Source organism: Passer montanus, unplaced genomic scaffold (genome assembly GCF_014805655.1).
Source record: "Passer montanus isolate IOZ18808 unplaced genomic scaffold, ASM1480565v1 scaffold20, whole genome shotgun sequence".
NCBI classification, from domain to species: Eukaryota; Metazoa; Chordata; class Aves; order Passeriformes; family Passeridae; genus Passer; species Passer montanus.
This window is the reverse complement of record NW_024366592.1, coordinates 13584237-13604034: the sequence shown is the minus strand read 5'-3', so window position 1 is coordinate 13604034 and position 19798 is coordinate 13584237. Positions and strand designations below refer to the sequence as shown.

General features: G+C 38.9%; 1 protein-coding gene across 1 annotated transcript; it reads left to right on the top strand.

The window, feature by feature from the left end:
* The first annotated feature begins 540 nt into the window (after positions 1 to 540).
* INTS13 (integrator complex subunit 13) lies at positions 541 to 18112 on the top strand. The gene is made up of 17 exons (XM_039708074.1): positions 541 to 1008; positions 2073 to 2304; positions 3229 to 3303; positions 4042 to 4244; positions 4495 to 4575; positions 5722 to 5812; positions 6825 to 6953; positions 8573 to 8657; positions 10386 to 10475; positions 10929 to 11018; positions 11951 to 12129; positions 12878 to 13048; positions 13420 to 13574; positions 14532 to 14762; positions 15675 to 15814; positions 16475 to 16610; positions 17406 to 18112. The coding sequence occupies exons 2-17, from the start codon at positions 2080 to 2082 to the stop codon at positions 17443 to 17445; spliced, it is 2121 nt and encodes a 706-aa protein (XP_039564008.1). The 5' UTR covers positions 541 to 1008; positions 2073 to 2079; the 3' UTR covers positions 17446 to 18112.
* The last annotated feature ends 1686 nt before the right edge of the window (positions 18113 to 19798 follow it).

The window sequence follows — 19798 nt, the reverse complement described above, 5'->3', positions numbered from 1 at the left end:
CATTGTGTGTTTCTACGATCGTATTCTTGTCTCATCTTTTAAGAAAAAAGGGAGACAGTCCCAAAACGACTGGGCTGTGTGGCTGAGAACCATCAAGAGTGAAGTCAGCAGTAACTGAGGGAAAGTTAATGCCGGCGGTAGCAACCACCGACACTGTCCTAAAAAGAGCCTCCAGACTCAAATGGAGAGACCTTCGGCTCTGCACTAATGAGCGTGAGAAACCACAGACACGCCCAGCAAATGGGGTTGAGTACTAATTAACAGGCAAATTACGTAACTTGCTGTTCGTGATCACTGATGCTTGTGTTTCTTAAAATGTATAAATAGTGTGAGCCGAGAGGCTTTTGCTGGCACACTCCTGCTCTCTGCGCGCTGCAAGACAAAATTCCCACTGGAATAACACACGGAACCCCTGCGCCGCTCCCGGAGATCTCGCGAGAACACGGCGGCCTCGGCGGGGCCCGCCCAGAGGGCGTCAGCGTGCTCTCGCGAGATCACGGGCTCCTCCCCCGAGCCGTGCGGGGAGCGCAAGGACGGGCGGGGCGGGGCGGGGCGGGGAACAGGAGCAGGAACGAGAACGGGGCCGGTGGTGGCCTCGGCATGTCGGGCGAGTGATCCTGGCCGGGGCTGTGGCCCGGGGAAGTGCGGACAAGGGCCGGGCGCTCCCCTCGGGGGAGCCGCGGTGCCGGCGGCGCCCGTGGCCGCGCGGGGCCCCCGTGGGCTCAGGGGTGGGCGGAGCGGAGGGGGCTCCGGCCGCCTCTCCCACCCCCGCGGGCGCCGGGCGCGCAGGCCGGACCCGGGCCCCGCGCTCCCCAACGAGCCGCCCGAGGAGGACGAGCAGAGCGCCGCAGGGATATGGAGGGGGCCCAGCCGGAGGCGCCCGCGCCTCGCCCCGTCTAGGGCGCCCCGCGGGCCTCGTCCCTCCTCCTCCTCCTCGGAGCGGGGCCGCGGCCGCGCGCGGCGAGGAGCGGGACCGGGGCTGCTGCACCACAGGAGGAGCCGACCTAGGTGAGAAACGCTCACCGTCGCCGTAACGCTTTCCAGCGGCGCTGCCTCGGCCCCTCGGGCTCCCTGCCCCGCCGAGGGCAGGCTGCGAGCCCTCGGGCCGGGCAGGCAGCGGCCGGGGCTCACGCCGAAGGGGCCGTAGTGAGCCCCGTCTGCTGCAGCCGATCAAGGGGCCCAAGCATGTCCCGCTCCCTCCCCCTGAGGAAGCCGCGTTGCTTTGATATTTTAGGGGTTTTTTTTAATGAGCTTATATGTATTTTTTATTTTGTGTATTCTGTAATTCAGCAGAAGTACACGGAAAAATAAATTCTTACGCTAGAAATTGCCGTTTTCGGTGGTGCCCATCGACAGGACGAGGAGCAGTGGCCATAAACGAAAACACAGAAGTTCCACCTCAATATGAGGAAGAACTTCTGTGCATAAAAGGTGCAGAGCCCTGGAGCAGCTGCCTGGGAAGGGAGTCCCCCTCCTTTCCATACCCACGTGAAGGCATTACCCGCTCTAGGTCATCCTGCCTTGTTTGGGGGTTGGACTGGATGATTTCTGGAGGTTCTTTCCAGCCCTACCTGCTCTGTGTTTTTTTATGATTTCACACTTGGTATATTTGTCAGTGAGATGTTGAAGTACAGATGCAACTACTCGTTTAAAAGTAAGATGTATTTAGCAAAGCCAAGACTGAAAATTGGCTTAAAAGTCTATGTTGTTTAAAGGTCTATAAAGTTTATTATTGTTGTTTTGCATGTTCCTTATTTTAGGAAATAAGCTTTAAATAAGAAGCAGTTTGTGTACTTCTTCTTTAAAGTTGGTTTGAAATAGAAAAGTGGGGAGAGTAATACTGTGCATTTTTGTTGCCTTTTCAGCAATATAGTTCCACTTTTCTCTGTTTTTTCTCCTGAGAAAAAATAGTTTCTTCTGATAAAATATGTAGTCTACTAAATATGGACTCTAAAACTAGCATATTTCTAGGATGCGTGTGTAATTTTCACTGTCAACTTATGATGTCTTTTGTTTGGGTTTTTTTCCACCATGTGCAATTTCTTTCCGCTTTTGATGTCTGTTTCTTTCAGGAAGAAAATGAAAATATTTTCTGAGTCTCACAAAACTGTTTTCGTTGTGGATCACTGCCCCTACATGGCAGAATCATGCAGGCAGCACGTAGAATTCGATATGTTAGTGAAGAATCGCACCCAAGGCATCATTCCTTTGGCACCCATCTCCAAGTCCCTGTGGACCTGCTCAGTGGAGTCATCCATGGAGTACTGTAGAATAATGTATGATATTTTCCCTTTCAAGAAACTGGTAGGTTCTGCCAGCTGTGCTGCATGTCGTACTTGATACAATAAGGGATGTTTTCATCTTTTATTTAAGTCTTTTAATATCTTTGTGTTGTTTAGAGTAAAATATCAAATTGTAATTTATCACTTAAAATTTGTTTTTGCTTTTTATATACTTCATAGTCCTTTAATTGGTTTCAGTAGTATCTCATTACATATTTAATTTTGGAATCTTTCATTGTCCTAATGTCACTTTACAAGCTGGTGCAAAACATGGAGAAGTCTTTAGGGCAACTTAGAGCTTTATTATTGTGCCCTCCTGAACAATGACTTTACAAAAGCTTCAGTGAGTTACTGTCTTAAGTTAAATTTTGCTGCTGAACACACATGGTAGCTCTCTGTAAACAGAGTTTTGGTATCAACATTGAAGGAATTCTGGGCTTTAGGAAGAGGGCAGGATTGCCCTGGAGCTAACAGGTTGGAAAGGTGGGAGGAGAGTTTCCTGGCACACACAGCTTCTTGTTTAGAAAACCATATTTTCTTAGTAATGTTTGTTAAATCTTGGTAGATATTTACCCCATGATTACTGTGACAGACTTTGGAGAATGATGTGCAGTTTACAGTATTAGAATTTACTTTATTTTGTGGCTGTCCTACTGGAAATCTAAACTAATCCTTAAAATTCTAGTATTTTGAAAATCTTATTTGGTGTAGAGAATGATTTTCTGGTGTACAAATATAAGTAGAAGTTGTTACTCATATTACTAAGGGGAAAACTGAATATAGCAGGAGTGTGTGATTTTTGTGGATTTGTTATTTTGAGTTTGGCTTGTCATTGCACATTATCTCCCGACAACCAGAAAAAAGAAGTGGAATTCATGTTTGTTTAAATTTGGTGAAGTAACCATATAATGGCTGTTACCTTAATATGCTTTTTTGGTCCTTGGAGGTGAATTTCATTGTGAGTGATTCTGGGGCTCATGTGTTGAATTCTTGGACTCAAGAAGATCAGAACTTGCAGGAGGTATGATTTGTAACTGTTCTTTTGTTTTGTAGTTCAGACTTCATTGTGAAATAAACATTGTGTTCAATATGAAATAACTCTGGTTAATTACAGTATTGGTGGATCTAGTTTGAAATTGTATAACAGAATTTCAAATAGCTGCCTGTGAGCCTGGATTCTTCTATAGACAAAATTTAAAAAGAATCTAGTATCTTTAAGTAGAGACTTAAATATTTAAAATAAACATTATGAATAAATTAGTTACATATTTCTTCTGTAATTTAGTGCTACTTCTTGAACTTCAATTATTTTTAAAAATATTCGCATGAGAGGCAAATAACTTACTTTAAATACATTAATTGTTAATATCCTCTTCATGGTTGTGTTGTTTCATCCTGAAAGGGCTCATCCTCTAAAAATTTACTTTGAGGAAGAAATGCATTTCCAAATTCTCAGAAAGTAAAAGCAGAAGGAAACTAACAATATTAGAATGTTTGCGGGTGTTGGATATAAGTTGTTGTTATAGCCAGGTATTTCTCTATAATAAATGAGACTGTTTAATCACAATGAATAAATGAAACTGAAAAGGATAATTTATGGCCACAGGTTTTCCAGAAGGCTGCCAGTAATGTTCGTTAGTTGTTCCATTTGCCCTTCTCCCAGCAACTATAATCTGCATGTCAGATGTGTTAGAATGCTGACTTCTCAGGTTTGAAAGCCGGGAGGTGCCTCTGGGTAACAGTTCTTTGTTCCACCCAGCTGATGGCGGCGCTGGCGGCCGTGGGGCCGCCGAACCCGCGGGCAGACCCCGAGTGCTGCAGCATCCTGCACGGGCTGGTGGCCGCTGTTGAGGCACTCTGCAAGATCACCGAGTACCAGCACGAGGCCCGCACCACGCTGATGGAGAACGCAGAGCGCGTGGGCAACAGGGGCAGGATCATCTGCATCACCAACGCCAAGAGGTGGGGAATGTAGGGCCTGTGCTGCCCCTACACCAGCGGTTCAGACATTCTCACAAGGGCTGCAGGCATCTTTTTTGCACAGATCCTTCTTAGAGTACTTCTCACCTTATCAAAGATTTTGTTTATGGGATTCTGACAGTAAAATTCCAGAAGTTTCAAAGATTTCCCACTTTAAGTAGAGAAATATTCAGTAGCTTTGAACAGGAGGATTGATGGTGCAGCCTTAAAAGAAGTCCACTTTTCTTTGTAGTGACAGCCATGTTCGGATGCTGGAGGATTGTGTTCAGGAGACCATTCATGAGCACAACAAGCTTGCAGCTAACTCTGACCAGTGAGTATGCTTTTAACAGAGTTTCTTGCATCCTGTAGGAAATACGGATGTATTTCTGTCAAAACTCACTATAATGAACCTGTACCTCACATTTGAATGAATGTGAAGTAGAAGGCAGTAAATCGTGATATTGTTAGCTTAGAGCTGGTGTATGATCATTATCTTTCCAGTGTCATCCTTCATAGGACAGGGTTTCTTTAGCATGTTACCTTCTACATCTGCTCCAAAATGAGATGCATAACTGTGCCTTGTTACACGCTTTTAATCACTAATTCATCTGGAGCAGTTTTTCTTGATAATACTGTGTTACAGCTAACTTCTTTGAAACTAGTTTTAGTTTCTAAATGACTGTATTGCCTGGAACTTCCCTTGAGATACAGGAATCTTGAAATAGACTTCTCAGAGGAGATGTACTCTTTCTCCACATATCTTTTGTCTAATTAAACTCTGAAGTGTTTGCCTACAGCACTGTGTTATCTTGTAAAGTTGTTGTGGGTTGAGATTCTATTCCTGTCTGCTCCTCAGGCATTTCAAGAGCAGAAGCAGCACTCTCCTATTTTTCCTGCTGCAGTTGCAGTTTCATGGATGTATAAAGGATCCTGCCCAAGGAATTAGGTGTTCAATCCATTGTAAAGACAGGGATGTCTCATTCCTGTAGGTAGAGATGTGGTGCAATGTTTTTATCACTCCAAACTTCCAACCACATCGCGGTTAGCATATATCCCATTACATGTCCCATCTCTCTGTGCTGTTAGGGTAGTTGTTCTCATGTTGCCAGGAATCCCCTCATTCTTACCTACACTTGGAGACACAAATCCTCTATAGTGTCAATATTCAGCTGAATAAAGCTGAACAGGTTGCAACTGTTAAGGACTTACTCCATTGATGTGTCCAAAAAAGAAGCACAACACTATAGCATCTGAGGAGCAAGAAGTGTTAGGCTTTTGTTTGTATTCTGATAAGAAACTTATTTTGAAGTCTATGCTTTTGAAAATCGTATCTGCAACCTAGTTTCTGCAGCACGCTTTCATAAACAACATGTTACTAATTTATGCTATGATTCCATGTTCTAGATACCAGAATTAATTTAATTTTAGGAGATAGTGTGCCATGCTGTAGGCTAAGCAAAATTATTTTATTTTTAAGTCTAATGCAGATTCAGAAATGTGAACTGGTGTTAATCCACACGTACCCCGTCGGTGAAGACAGCCTTGTTTCAGATCGTCCTAAAAAAGAGGTGAGGAGCTTAAAATGAGAAAGCTTATCCCAGATTGAGAGCCACGTCAAACTGAAAATAGTGCAAATTATTCTCAGTTGTTCAGTAGCAAAAGCACATGTGGTGGTTGTTTGAAACCAAGTGCATAAAAAAAAAATCTGTAATGTATTTTGCCATTCAACAGTCTGCTCTGCATTAATGTCTGTAAGAAAAGACCCTAGAAAAATGACTTAACATGAAAAGCATGTAGTGCTATGTAGTATTTAATACATGAAAGCGATTGTGAGGAACTACCTTCCTGTGATTTATTTCTACAGAACTCTGCTGTAGTTGTGCTAAAAATTGTAAATGGAAGATAATGAATAGACTTCTTCCCTCCCTAAGGCAGTCACTGGGTTTGGGTCTTGGGATTTTTTTGTTGTTGTTTTTTGGGGTTCTTGTTTTGGCATTTTGGGGGATTGTTGTTGTAGTTTTTGTTGTGTGGTTTTTAGAATTTTTGTTTTGTTCTTGAGCCCCAACCCGCTGTTCTTCTTGGCTAAGGAAAAATCAAATATATCTCCTAGCTTGTGTTTATTTGCCTTGTGTATGTATGATGCACTTACAGGTAGACATCTAAAAATTACTTTGCTACTGTTACTTAGCAGGTAAAAGAATGTAAAACTAGGCCCAGAGCTGCTGTTAAAATTTATTCCCCATGTTGTGATACTATTTTTCCTATTAACAAATAGGAAGTTTGTCACATTTTTAGCACACTTCTAATGTTTTGGTTTTTTTTACTGTTTTTAAGAACTGCATCTGTAGCACTTGACATAAGCTTAGAATTCAGAAAGAAAATAGGTTTTGCTTCTTGCTCAGTAGTTTCCCTTGGTGTGGGTTTTTGAGTGGTAGTTTTAGGAGTATAGATTTAGGTAGTTTTAGGAGTATAGGTTTAGGTAGTTTAGGAGTATAAATGCTTATTTGAGAGTTGAGCAAACTGTACTTTTGGATGATATCACAACCTAAACTATGAATTCCATGTATCAATTTATTTCAGCTCTCCCCTGTTCTAACCAGTGAAGTGCACAGTGTCCGTGCAGGGAGGCACCTGGCTACAAAACTGAATCTTTTAGTACAGCAACACTTTGATCTGGCTTCAACCACAATAACTAACATCCCTATGAAGGTAATATTGTGTCTACAGCTCTGTGTTAACTAGCTGCATCACTTCTAAATTTGTTTGAAAACTTTTGATGTTTATTTTAATTGAATTTTTACATTGTTTTTCTCTCCATATCATTTTTTTTTCTTTTATTAGCCCACATTCAATGTCTGTGATCAGGTTAGTAAAAATAAAGGGGAAAAAAAGTAAAGAAGGATCACAGAACAAAATATTGTATTGCCAAATCTCAATTTTTGAAGTAACAATACAGGTGTTATTTCAGTTCTGTTTGTATTACTTTATATAAATACAGTCTTGTTTGCCTCAGATCAATTTGTCTGTGATTCTTTCGTCTTCTTCTAGTTGTGTTTAGATATTCTTGACCCTTGTGCATTATAGTGGCATAGTGAGTCTCTTTTTTCTTTGTTTCATTATCATGCCCACCCAACATAAAGGTGTTTGTAACTAAAAGCTGCTTTTTTACCAAGGGTTTTCTAGTGGGTTTTCTACTCCGAAAATCCATAAACATGAAATGGGGACAGGATATCCCTACTTAAGGAAGATGTTGAATTAAGCATCTTGTGATAGAAGTTGTGTTCATATTTTAATTTTTTTTTGCTACTTGGAGGGAAATTAGTGCAGTTTAGAATTAGTTGACAGTAATTTTCTGATGAGGCAGCAAGAGACAATTGAGACACAAGTGTCAGTATTCAAACAGAAAAAGAGCCATAGGCAGATAATCTTCATAATTTAAAAGTTAATTGACTTGTAACACAGTCAATCATTGCATATTTGAAAACTAAAAATATTGTGTGGATTTTATAAGTTAAAACATGATATGAAAATAATTTTCAGTTTTTATGAGAATTTAACATGGGTCATGGCATAAATGTGACTTCCGTTTGCAAATACCTTGTCTATAACTTTCTGACCTGTGTGCTGCTGGTGTGCCTTATCCTTCTGCCTTTGTCCCTATAGTAATAGACTATGTTGGGTTCTCTGTGGTTTTTTTTATTTTCTTTTTTTAATTGTTTTTCTTTTTTAAACTAAGTAAATTAGCAGAGTTACTGTTCTGCTTTTGCTGATCCTTTGCAGCTGTTTGAAGATGCAGTGTCCTCTTTACAAAAATCCATTTTTTTAGTTATAAACTTGCAGCTGCAATTGCACCCCTTCTCATAAGCTTAAGAAATAAGAAGTTCAAAGTGTGGGTTTTGGTTTGGATTCTTGATTTCTGCTTTTGAAAAGTAATTGTCACTCTACTCTGCAGTGAGCCTTTGTTGCTGCTCAGTAAGTTGTAACTGCTGGTGATTATGTAACATTTTGTAGGCTTCTTTAACTTCACTAATTTCGTGAAGTAGACAAGCCTCGTTTTTACCTGTATGTGATGCTCTGCACCCTGACGTGAAGCTTGTATAAAGAGGAATAGGGTTTCAAAAAAGAAAATAAGATGAAAAGCAGTTGGCTGCATCTTTAAACTGCTCAGAGAGCAAAGTTTCCTCAGCGTTGCAATCCTGTTGTTGTCTGAGGCACTTGGAGACTTTGTTTTCTTCTGGACTGAAAGATAAATGTAGAAACATTCATTTATGGAAATGGTGACCTCTAGCTAAAGTAATTTTATTTATGTCTACCTTTCTCTCTTGAAGGAGGAGCAACACGCTAACACATCAGCCAACTATGATGTGGAGCTGCTTCATCACAAAGAGGCACACGTGGATTTTTTAAAGAGTGGTAAGTAGAAATGGCCCTGTGAAGGTGGCTTTTGATCAACCTCTTTGGGAATATTCACAAAGAGAGATCGAGCGCTTCAAATCCGTGTAAATTTCGGGCTCAAGTAGTAGATATTTCAGTTACTCCTTGTATCCCAGGAAACTTAATTTGTAATGTTGGCATTAGAGTTTTACTCATTATTGACATATTTTAATACAGCAATGAGAAAACAGGCCAAATTCACCTATGTTCTGGATATTGCTGTGAGATTTGAAGGGCATGTCAGTTTTTTACTGAGGTACAAAAAGTAGATGAGAGACCAGATACACAGGGAGATTTTACAAAATGAAGTCCCTCTTATGGATATTTGTGCAAAATTATGCCTTGCACAATTGAACTTTGTTAAGTAATAATAATTAGCAGCACTTACATCCCACAGGCCTAAATGTCGTTTATGACGGTAATTGCTTCGGAAAAAACAAGACTTGTTTGGCTGTTGAGCTTTTTTGTTGTATTTTAAATATGTACTATCTTTTATGATTGTAAATTTGGAATTACTACTTAGTATACCTGTGAGGTGAATTTTTTAATAGCACAACCAAAATTAGAAAAGCACAACACTTAGTCTTTTGCAGAATTATTTTTTTGAGGATCTTGCCTGAAGTAAAACTTTGTTAAAAATCAGCTTATAATATCTTTATTAGTAGAATCAAATGTCATATGATCCATAAGTAGCCATTTGGGGAGTTTGTGCTTTTTATCCCATTACTTTGAGGAAGAGGAGCTAATTCCTTTGTCATCTCCAAGTGCTGTGCTCCAAATTTTAGGGGAGTGGATGACTAAAGATTGATGAAAAGCATAGGGTGTCACATTAATGACCTCGGCCTCACCTAAACTGTGTTATGATGTTGAAATCTTAAAGCTTTTATTGCCAGAGCTCAGAAGCAATTTTGTAAAACTTGTTGGCTCAAGTAATTAGGTGTCCTAGGAAAATACAAAAGCACTCTGACTGCATTTCCTCTTCACGTTTTTCCTATCAGGACTTGGACAGGAAAAAATCTGTTCTTAGATCTTGTAAATTTTGGGTTCTTTCATTTGTTTCTAAATACATATTTTGGTTGTAGTAGCTCTGATGCTAGGAAAGCAGGAATTTAGTTACACTGGTCTTATTTCTCTGAAATTTTGCCAAGGAATTTTCAGGTTAAGTAAGTTTGGCCTTTAGATATTCTGAGAGATAATTTCTAAAATTGTTGCAGTTAATTTTAATAATAAAGTATTTCCACTATTTTAGTAATAAAGTGTCTGTGGTCAGTAGAACACATTGAGAAAATTCAGGCTGAATCTGACGTAGCAAAGAGACTGGATGATGAGACCAAATATTTCTTTCCCCAAAAAACTAAACTTGTCAAATGTACCTTTAGATTGTTTCTCGTACATATTGTATTTCCAAAGTCAATTGAACCAGTCAGCTCTAGTATTTAATAGTTCTGATTTCTATGTGGAAAATTTTAATAAAGATATTGTCTTAAAAGTCCTGGTCATTTTAGCGGGAAAAAATTGACTGCTACTGATAGAACTAAACTTATGTGGAACTTTCTAATTGTCAAATCAAAAAGTCGGGCATCTTAAGTTTTAAATTTAGATTACATTGTGTATATATTCATGGTAATTTTGTACCTTAAAAGTTTAGAGTTGTTTTTCTGTAGTAAACTCTGGTTGATCCCCTCCTCTTTCTGCCTTTCTCTGTAGGTGATAACCACGTGGGTGGCAATAGCAGAGAAGGCACATTTAAAGAAACTGTTACCCTGAAATGGTGCACTCCTCGAACCAACAGTGTGGGTAGGTGACGTGGAATGTTCCAGACCTGGTTGGTAACTTGTACAAATCTGAGTACAGGAGAGAAAGACAGGGCAGATCTGAGGTCACACAGGAATCGTGTGGCCATGGAGCTCATGCGCCTATTAACTATTATCAATTTATGTTGACTTGTTGAGCCAGCAGGCCAGAAAATCTGGTAAGAGAAATAAGAACAGACTGACTGGTCAGTGAAATAATTCAGGAGATAAAGAATTGCGGTTTCTGCTGGAAACAGGGCTTGGAAGTGTATGAGATTCTATGAGCTGTGGACTCTTGGGAATCCTTCCAGTGAGGACTTTGAGACTGAGAGGCATCTAGACTTTTTAGTTCTGTTCATTTTGGACTAGTCTCCTCCTCTTCCATTCTTTTATTTTGTGGATTTTATTTTTCTGTCTCTAGAATTACACTCCACTTTTCTACTCCTTTCTTTTTCAGAACTGCACTATTGCACTGGAGCATACAGAATTTCACCAGTAGATGTAAATAGCAGACCTTCTTCATGCCTTACAAACTTCCTCCTTAATGGTAAAAGTGTCCTTGGCTAATTATTTGACGTCATAATTTTTTATTTTGTAAATGGAGCATGTAGCACATTTTGATTTGTATAGCAGTAATGTGTGTATACTGTAAAAATACTATGTTTATTTTAAAATGTCCTATAAATAAGAGAAGGCAAATGTGTTTCGTAATTGAAGATGGGAGGAAAGATGTAAAGAAGAAGTAGTATTGAAATGGAGGTTTGTATGTAAACAAAATGGCATTACAGATATCCTTTTAATGGAATTTTCCTGTAGTCAAGTAATTTGTCTAAACATGCAGTGGTTTTATTAAACACTATATCTTAGTGTATTTTACTCTAGAGATTGTGTGGTGAAAATGTCCTTTCATTAATAAAAATGGTTAGAACCAAAATTAATAGCATATTTCAGCTCACTCTTCTGATTCTGCTTTCTGATGAAAAGAAATTTATTTGGAGAATGCACCCTTTAATGCTTGGTGTATTTTACTGGAAATAAGACAAATGCAGTTTTATTTCTCTGCCTGAAAAATCCATTTATCCAGTAAGCATTAGCAGGTGGTATCAGCTGATACCTTTATACTCAAGAGGTTATTTTATTACTTTTTGAAAATTGCTTTTAATGGGAATGGTTCTGCGGCAGGGCTCTTGAATGCCTTGTGAATATGTATTTTTTCCTAAGAATAATATCCTATAGAAAAAATGATTGATTGGCCTAGGAGAGGTCTTTTGGTGTTGCTTTGTAAAATTTTAAGGAACATATACCCTGTTCTGTGTCAAGAAATGCGGAGATGGCAGTTCTTTGTTCAGCTGGGTGAAAACACCACTTTGGTGGGTTCAGATTCTTCTTAGCCAAGCACAAACTTGTATTTTTGCAGCTCGAAATTTAAAATTGCAGCACACAGGAATGAGTGAATGAAAGTGATCTCCTTTCCACCAGGTCGTTCGGTGTTGTTGGAACAACCACGCAAGTCTGGCTCAAAAGTCATTAGCCACATGCTCAGCAGCCACGGCGGAGAGATTTTCTTGCATGTGTTGAGCAGCTCCCGCTCAATTCTGGAAGATCCCCCCTCAATTAGCGAAGGCTGTGGTGGGAGGGTCACTGACTACAGGATCACAGTAAGAGTCCTTCTGTCCTACATTGCTGCTTCTCTCACATGACAACAGATGCAGGGCAGTAGATGTGGGAATAAAATGTTAGAGTGGATTGCATGGTCAAACTTCCTTTGTAATAAGTATCTTGATAAATATTTAGTAGAAAATACTAAGCTTGTTGATACGCCTGCTTCATAAAATACGTCATGTGTCAAGAAATGCCTCCTTAATGCACTAGGAATGTTTAAAATTTGTTCTGACTCTAGAAAAATACTTTTCTTGGCAATTTTCTTCTGTGTATTGGATACACATAGGACTGTATTGTGAGTATTGTCAAAGGATAGATTGCACATCAGTGGTTTGTACAATAAATAGAAAAGATGAAGTTGACAGCTTTGAACCGTGATATCAATCAGCTGACATGCATTTTGTTTATCCTTTATTTTTTTCAACACATCCTTGATGTCTTTTGTAAATAAGTAGAAGTTCCTTCTGGAAAAATATAACTCTTCCCATATATTAAGTACCTCGCAGATCAGGAAGTCCTCCTTGTCAAAACCCATACATTGATTTTTTTACCCCATATTTCTGTGCCCCTCTTTTTGTGTTCCCTTAGGTTAATGCATGAGTGCTAGAGACAGGGCTGTGGTTGGTAGGGTCGGATGTGGCAGTGGGATGGTACAAAGTGATAAGCAAGGCTGAGCTGTTTAGCCCCTTCACTGAAAGTTACTTTGTTAGAGAAATGCCTAATTGTATCTTGTTTGGTTATTAGGATTTTGGTGAATTTATGAGGGAAAACCGATTAACTCCTTTTCTAGAGCCCAGATATAAGATCGATGGAAGTCTTGAAATTCCATTGGAACGTGCAAAAGATCAGTTAGAGAAACATACTCGTTACTGGCCTATGATTATTTCTCAGACCACGATCTTCAACATGCAAGCTGTAAGTAACCTGGGCTGTGTACATTTTTGTTCTGCTCCTAGATTAAGTTTCCCCTTGTCATTTGGTGAAATACCAACTCTATGGGGTGATAAATCCCTTGCTGTAAAATCAGTTTATTTTCAGCCTTATTTTCCTGAAGTAACACTGTATTTAATGCAGTAGATTATTAGAATGCTAAATTAAGTAAAAATTGTTTGAACCTGACAGCTCCAGTTCTGCTGGATAAAGGAAGCATCTGCTTACACTTGCAGCTAGTACTAAACTGAGGATAAGAGGGTGTGTTGTTTCATTTCCTTCAATTTTTTTCTCCCTGTTGTTCTCTTGTGACACACACACATTTTCTTGGTGTTCATTTTTGGTTTTTCTTACAGGTAGTGCCATTAGCTAGTGTGATTGTAAAGGAAACAATGACTGATGAGGATGTGCTGAATTGTCAAAAAACTATATACAATTTGGTAGACATGGAGAGGAAGAACGATCCACTGCCAATTTCAACAGTTGGTACCAGAGGAAAGGGGCCAAAAAGGTTACATGCATATCTCTCTTTGTTGATTCTGGACTATTTTCAGAAATACTGTTGACAATGTTTTTGTACCAAATTTTTTAAATACAGGCTAAAAGTAATACATAGGGAACTAAACACTGTATTGCACATCCTAAATGCTGTGAGTGCTTCACCTGTATCATTTAGGGGCTATAACAGTACTGTTACTGCTGTATGTTAGGGAAACAAACCTCTACAATCTTATTACCTAAGAACTTAAATGTGTTAAAAAATGTAAAATCAAAGATAGTTATCAGCAAAGGTAAGAAATTGATACAAATTGGACAGATAAAGTGGAATAACTTCAAATTAATAAAAAGGAAAACTGAAATGTATTTTAAATGAACGATGAATTAAAATTGGGATGTATTAGAGTCCTTCTGGAACAGTTATTTAAAATAGGGGATACTTCTTTAAAATAAGCATAAAATATTCTGATCCCTCAATCACAGGAGGTGTTCCTTGTATTTCCAATAATTGATTGAAAAGAAATTCAAAAGCTCCTGATTTGCCTGCGTGACTGGGAGTTATTGACAGTAGTGTGGTGCAATTCTTTCCTTTTTTTTTTAACCCAAATAATGTAATCATTAATTTGCATGTCAGTACATGAGTGGCCCTCTGATACTGCATTGTTAGCAAGCACCTGAGAGATTTCACAAGTGCCTTTTGGCAGTGAGATCTTGTGGAACAATATTTTAATGGACATAATCCATTTCAATTGATACTTTACTCTGAGTGGTAACTGGGAAATGTTAATATGGTTTCAAGTATGGAGTAATCCCATTGGAGAAATGAGCAGTACAGGAGGACATACAATCTCTTTGGAATTATTTTTGGTTTGGGGGTTCTGTTTTGTTTCTTAAGGTCTGCATTCATTCAGTCAGTAGTTTAATGGTGTTGGTGATCCTTGATGTGATCTGTTTTTCCTGACCCTTTTAGGGATGAGCAGTACCGCATTATGTGGAACGAGCTGGAGACCCTGGTCCGAGCGCACATAAACAACTCTGACAAACACCAGCGAGTTCTTGAGTGTCTCATGGCGTGCAGGAGCAAACCCCCAGAGGAGGAGGAGCGCAAGAAACGAGGCAGAAAGAGAGAAGACAAAGAGGACAAGTTGGAGAAGTTGGGCAAAGACTATGAATCAGATAAGCCATGGCAGGAATCAGAGAGGTACATTTTCTAAAGTGAAATCAAACTATAGCTTATCTATTGCTCTTAGTTGGCCTCTTAGCTAGGTGTTTTACCTTGAGGAGTTCCTGCTGTTGTATTCTATTATAACCACACCACCTATTAGATAATTAAACTGCTTTATGGAAACCTGAAGCATGGCTGAAAATGTGGGACAAGCAGTTCTTTTGTTTTATCAAGCTGTAGATAGTTCATTGTTCAGGTTGATTAAACAACCCAGCTTGATTTGGCTCTTTTTGTCAGCTGAGCATCAGGGTTATTGTCCATTTACCTCCTGTCTGTAATTCATGTTATTGTAGCTTGTCTAAGTGACAAGCACCTGTAAGTCTGTTCTGTAGTCCTTCTTTGAAACTACTTTCTACAGAGATCAAAAAAACTTTTTAATAAGCTTAATTTGCATGTGTTCTGTGTATGCTAGGATCATTTAGGATGGGAGGGCCTTTTCGTCTATCCTGCTGGCACCATGCTGATGACATTCCATACCTTCCTGTGAATGATCATTCATACAACTTAGCTTTCACATGTGGAACCGAAATGGGGACTGAGATAAAAGGGGTTTGGTGTGAATGGGTCTGAATTCACCTAGAAAAGATAATAGCAAACTGTATAGTATTTCTCTGTGTATTTAATTTAGTCTTTTCTTCAAAATTCAGACATCAACTGTCTCAACAACTAAAGTGAAACTGTGTATTTAAGAACCTTTCCTATATGTAATGCTTTATACAGAGGATTATTTGGCTAGAATTCCCTATTGTTTGTCACCCACTCCAAGGGATCAGAAGAAATTTTCTTATGGTACGGGTCCTGTATAATTTTTAGGAGTACAGAAAGCTATCAAGAATTATGTCCTGCTAAAGCATATTGTTCCTCACCCTTTTCCTTCCTCTGAAAAAGGTTAAAAGGTCTTTTGGATCGGGAGAAAGAAGAACTGGGAGAAGCTGAAGTTATCAAAGACTCCCCTGATTCTCCTGAGCCCCCCAACAAAAAGCCACTCATTACAATGGATGAAATGCCCACAGCTGAAAAGGCAAAAGGTAAACCAGGACAATTGCAATAGATTATTTCATTTAAAGGTAGATGATGTTGCATCAGTCTGTGTTTTCTAAAGTAATGAGGTGAATAATTTTGGAGTTAAAGCTAAGTCAGTGAAGATCATGTTTAATTGAATGCTAAATGTTGAGAAATTCTTGGAAAACATGTTAACCTCACTAGCTCTGTGAAAAAAGGGAGATACCAAGACACTGTGTGCGTCTGCTGATCGACTCTTGGGTTGATAGGGGGTTGGCCAAGTTCCTGCTGGTGCTGTTTGACGTACGGTATGTGAGAAATGCTGTTTGAGGGCAGGTATCAGAAATCACTGTCTCCTGCTAATAAATAATAAACTTGCCTAAGCTGTGTAGTTGTCAGGATTGACAGTTCTCACTCTTCCTTGGTGTGAATTATTTTCTGTCACAGTGGCTGAGCTGATGCTGAGATTCTGCATTTAAAGCAGAGTCCTCACGTGCAGCGACTCCTCAGCCATTTATCACTTTGCATGTTTTCTATTTATTTAGCCCCTATTGTAAGTTTGTCTAATATTAGTTGCTTTAATGTGTTATATTAGCATAATCTGTAACTTCCTTTAAGGTGTTATAATGATGTAATGTTAATTCAAAATTTTCATCACTTAAGACTCTTTTTACTTACAATTTTAGGGCCAATGTCCTTGCTGTCTTTATGGAGCAACAGAATTAATACTGCCAACTCTAGGAAACACCAGGAATTTATTGGTCGGTTGAACTCTGTCAACAACAAAGCTGAGCTGTATCAACATCTGAAAGAAGAAAATGGGTTTGTATCAGGAAATGCATCACTACCCATATCTTGGTAGCAGTCAGTGTGGAGTTTACAGTATTAAATACTCCTTTGATGATTAAAATATCTAAATACATTCCTTTGCTTCTCAGCATTGATGGAGAACACAGCAGTGTTTGATTTTCTGTTTTCATCTGTGCTGAGTGAGACTAACTGCTGAGAGCTGGGCTTCCTGGGTCACAGGGATTACGCCTGCAGCAAAACTCTTATTGAACTTTAGGGGTTTAAACAGTAGCTGAGACTTACTGCTTGCTTCAGCTTCCAAAGGAATGGCTGATACAGAAATATTGTTGGTAATAAAGTGGTTGACTCTTAGGCTGTGCTCTAATGAAGTTGGCAGTAGTCCATGTTCTACAAAAAATACTGAAAAACCAAACCAGCCTCCTCTGAAGGAAATCAGATAACGGTAGACAGCGATCAGTGTAAGAGGGGTGAAAATGAAGTCCTTGGAAAAAATGGCCAAAGCAAGTTTTCAAAATGGATTCTCCAGTCACATGAATATTCTCCAGTCACACAAATATTTTCTATTTTGGTGAGATTGATAGTGGACAGTTTTTCACAGCTGAAATGTATCTCTGCAGAAACCTTTCCTTTATGTACTGAGTGCTGCTTAAAGAAGTATTAAGAGGATATAAGATTGCATATGCTGGGGTAGGGAGAGACAGGACAGTTAGTGAAGTAAAAAATATGAAGTCATTTAAATCTGATTTTTTTAAACTGTTGATTGTTCTTCCATAAACAAGCCTTACCAATTGTTGTCTTGCCTTTCAGAATGGAAACAACAGAAAATGGAAAAGCAGGCCGGCAGTGAGGATTAATTCTGTTTCTTGGGATAAAACTTAGCCAAATGAAAAAATATTTAATGCTGGAATTGCTCTTGGTACTGTTTTGATACAATTGTATAGCTGTGGTTTGATTGGTTTTTACATTTTTCTAGTCCTATTTTTGTTATGAAGTATGAAATCTGCATATCACGTTAAACCAGCTGTGTGCAAATAGGAGCTGTCCTGAAGTGTTTTCCAGTCATGCTTTAGGATGAAGAAAACCTCTGCTGCCATGGAGTAAAATCAAGTAATCAAAAATATTAGTCACCTTTAAGTCCTTGCCTAGAAGTACTGGTTACTATTTCAAAATCAGTGATGACTATCTTAAAAAAAAAATTCAAGTAATTTACAATAAGCTGATAACATCGTTAATTTTGGTTCATGAACACCTTTTATTTATATGAGGATTCCTCAGGAGTTCAGAATTATGGAAAAGACCGCACACTGAGTACCCAGACACTGAGCTGAGAGAGTGCCAGTCTTGGTTTTCATCTGAAGGGTGGGAGGGTTTTACAGATAAAAATTGTTGGTTTAAAGACTTTTAAGAAATGGAATGGAAATGGTCTTTAGAAAGAAAGCCTTTCAAGTTGTTGTGTTGGCGTTAAGGCTTTGTAAGCAAAAGTACAATAAAATTTTTTGCTATTAATGACATTATTAATGAAGTGTGTTCTGTAAGATACTTGTGGTTGTATGTCTGACAGACTTGAGTTTGAATGGCTGTGAATGAAAAGGTAGGTGATCTGTCTTCAGTTTCTTTGAGTAGAGCCTCTTTCACTGGGGAGTAGAATTCTCAACTGGAAAACTCAGCCAATGTCTGTGATCTGATCCCTTGTCAGGTTTTGGGTTGTCTTCCTCATGGGCTAAGGAAAGATGAATTCCTGAGCTCTCCAAGTGTGTCAGCCTTCCTGTGCTCTGCATCTGGCTTCTGTAAGCAACTGAAGGGCTCACGGATTGGATATGTTACAGTTGGTTTGACACACATCTTTGAGATTTTCTAAATATTTTTATATTCACCTGCAACTTTAAATACCATAGTTTGTGATGTATAGATCTGAACACAAATACTCTTCACTGAACGTTTTTGACTGAATCCTTTTTTCAGCTTTGCTGAAGTACTTTGAATAATTTCAAGGTGATTATTCAGCCAGTCTGATGCAGGTGTGTTTTCTGGTAAATGATTTTAGAACCATTTTTACAGAGTGATTAAATAGTAGTTGCATGGTAATATTTTCTATCATATTGTAAAATATTTGTAGCTTTTACAGAAGCAACATGTAACTCTTGGAGATCCTAGTGTGAAGACTTTCTGCTTTTATTTTTACCATTTTATAAAAAACAATGTCCTACATCACTACATCTCTTGACAGCCTAGCTGAAGTGTTCTGATGGAGAAAACTGCCCCAAAATTACTGGTTCTCATAACTTTCTGGGTTATTTTAATGAAATTTTACTGCATATCACTCTGGGTGTTTCTCTTGTTTCCTAGAGGAATGTTGAACTCTTGAAGCTGGGGAGCCTGTAAATGTCAGCTCTGCAATTTACTAGGCTGCAGAGTTAGAGCTGAAAAGCTCATCCTGTGCCTTGGAAATTGTTTGCTGCATCTCCTCATGTGCCATTAATATTCAGCTGCACTCCTTGAAAATATGCACAGGAATTAAATACTTCATTAGAGAAAGAGAAATTTGATAGCACCTGCTATTAGAATGTGTATTTGTTTAGCTTGTTTACTAACTTCATTCTCCACATTTGGAGCATCTGCCAGGTCAGATTGATTGGTGATTAAATGAGCAGAGCCTGGTGACTGGGTCTGTATTTCATGTACTTCAAGAGTGTCACAGGGATGCAAGAGACTGCAAGGGCTGATCTTTGCACTTCTGGAAAGGGCATTCCATATTCCTCTCCTGCCCTGCACAGTGGCACTGGTGCTGTTTTGCTCCTATTTCACACACTGCCTTCAATTTTAGGGAAGGTTTTGTCAGTTCTAAAAAGAGTTTACAGATCAAAATTGGAAATTACAGATTAAGTAGCTTAATCTGTAATTATGTGATTGCAAAATTCAGTTCATAAATTATGGATTGCATTTTGTACATGATAATCTATTAAGCTGGAAAGATTTAAAAATGTTTCAAAAGTCCTCATAAATTCTTTTGCAGAACTTCAGGAGTTCTCTGCTAGAACAGGTCCCAGGTGGAAGCAGACGAGACAGTTTTACTGTAAAGAAGGCAAGCCTCGAACTTTAAAAAATACCTTTAAAGGTACATTGCAGCAAATTGCCTAACAGGAGGAGTTCAGTAGCTCCTATTGCCTTTAGAAATGCTACATATGAAGTATTTATAGAAA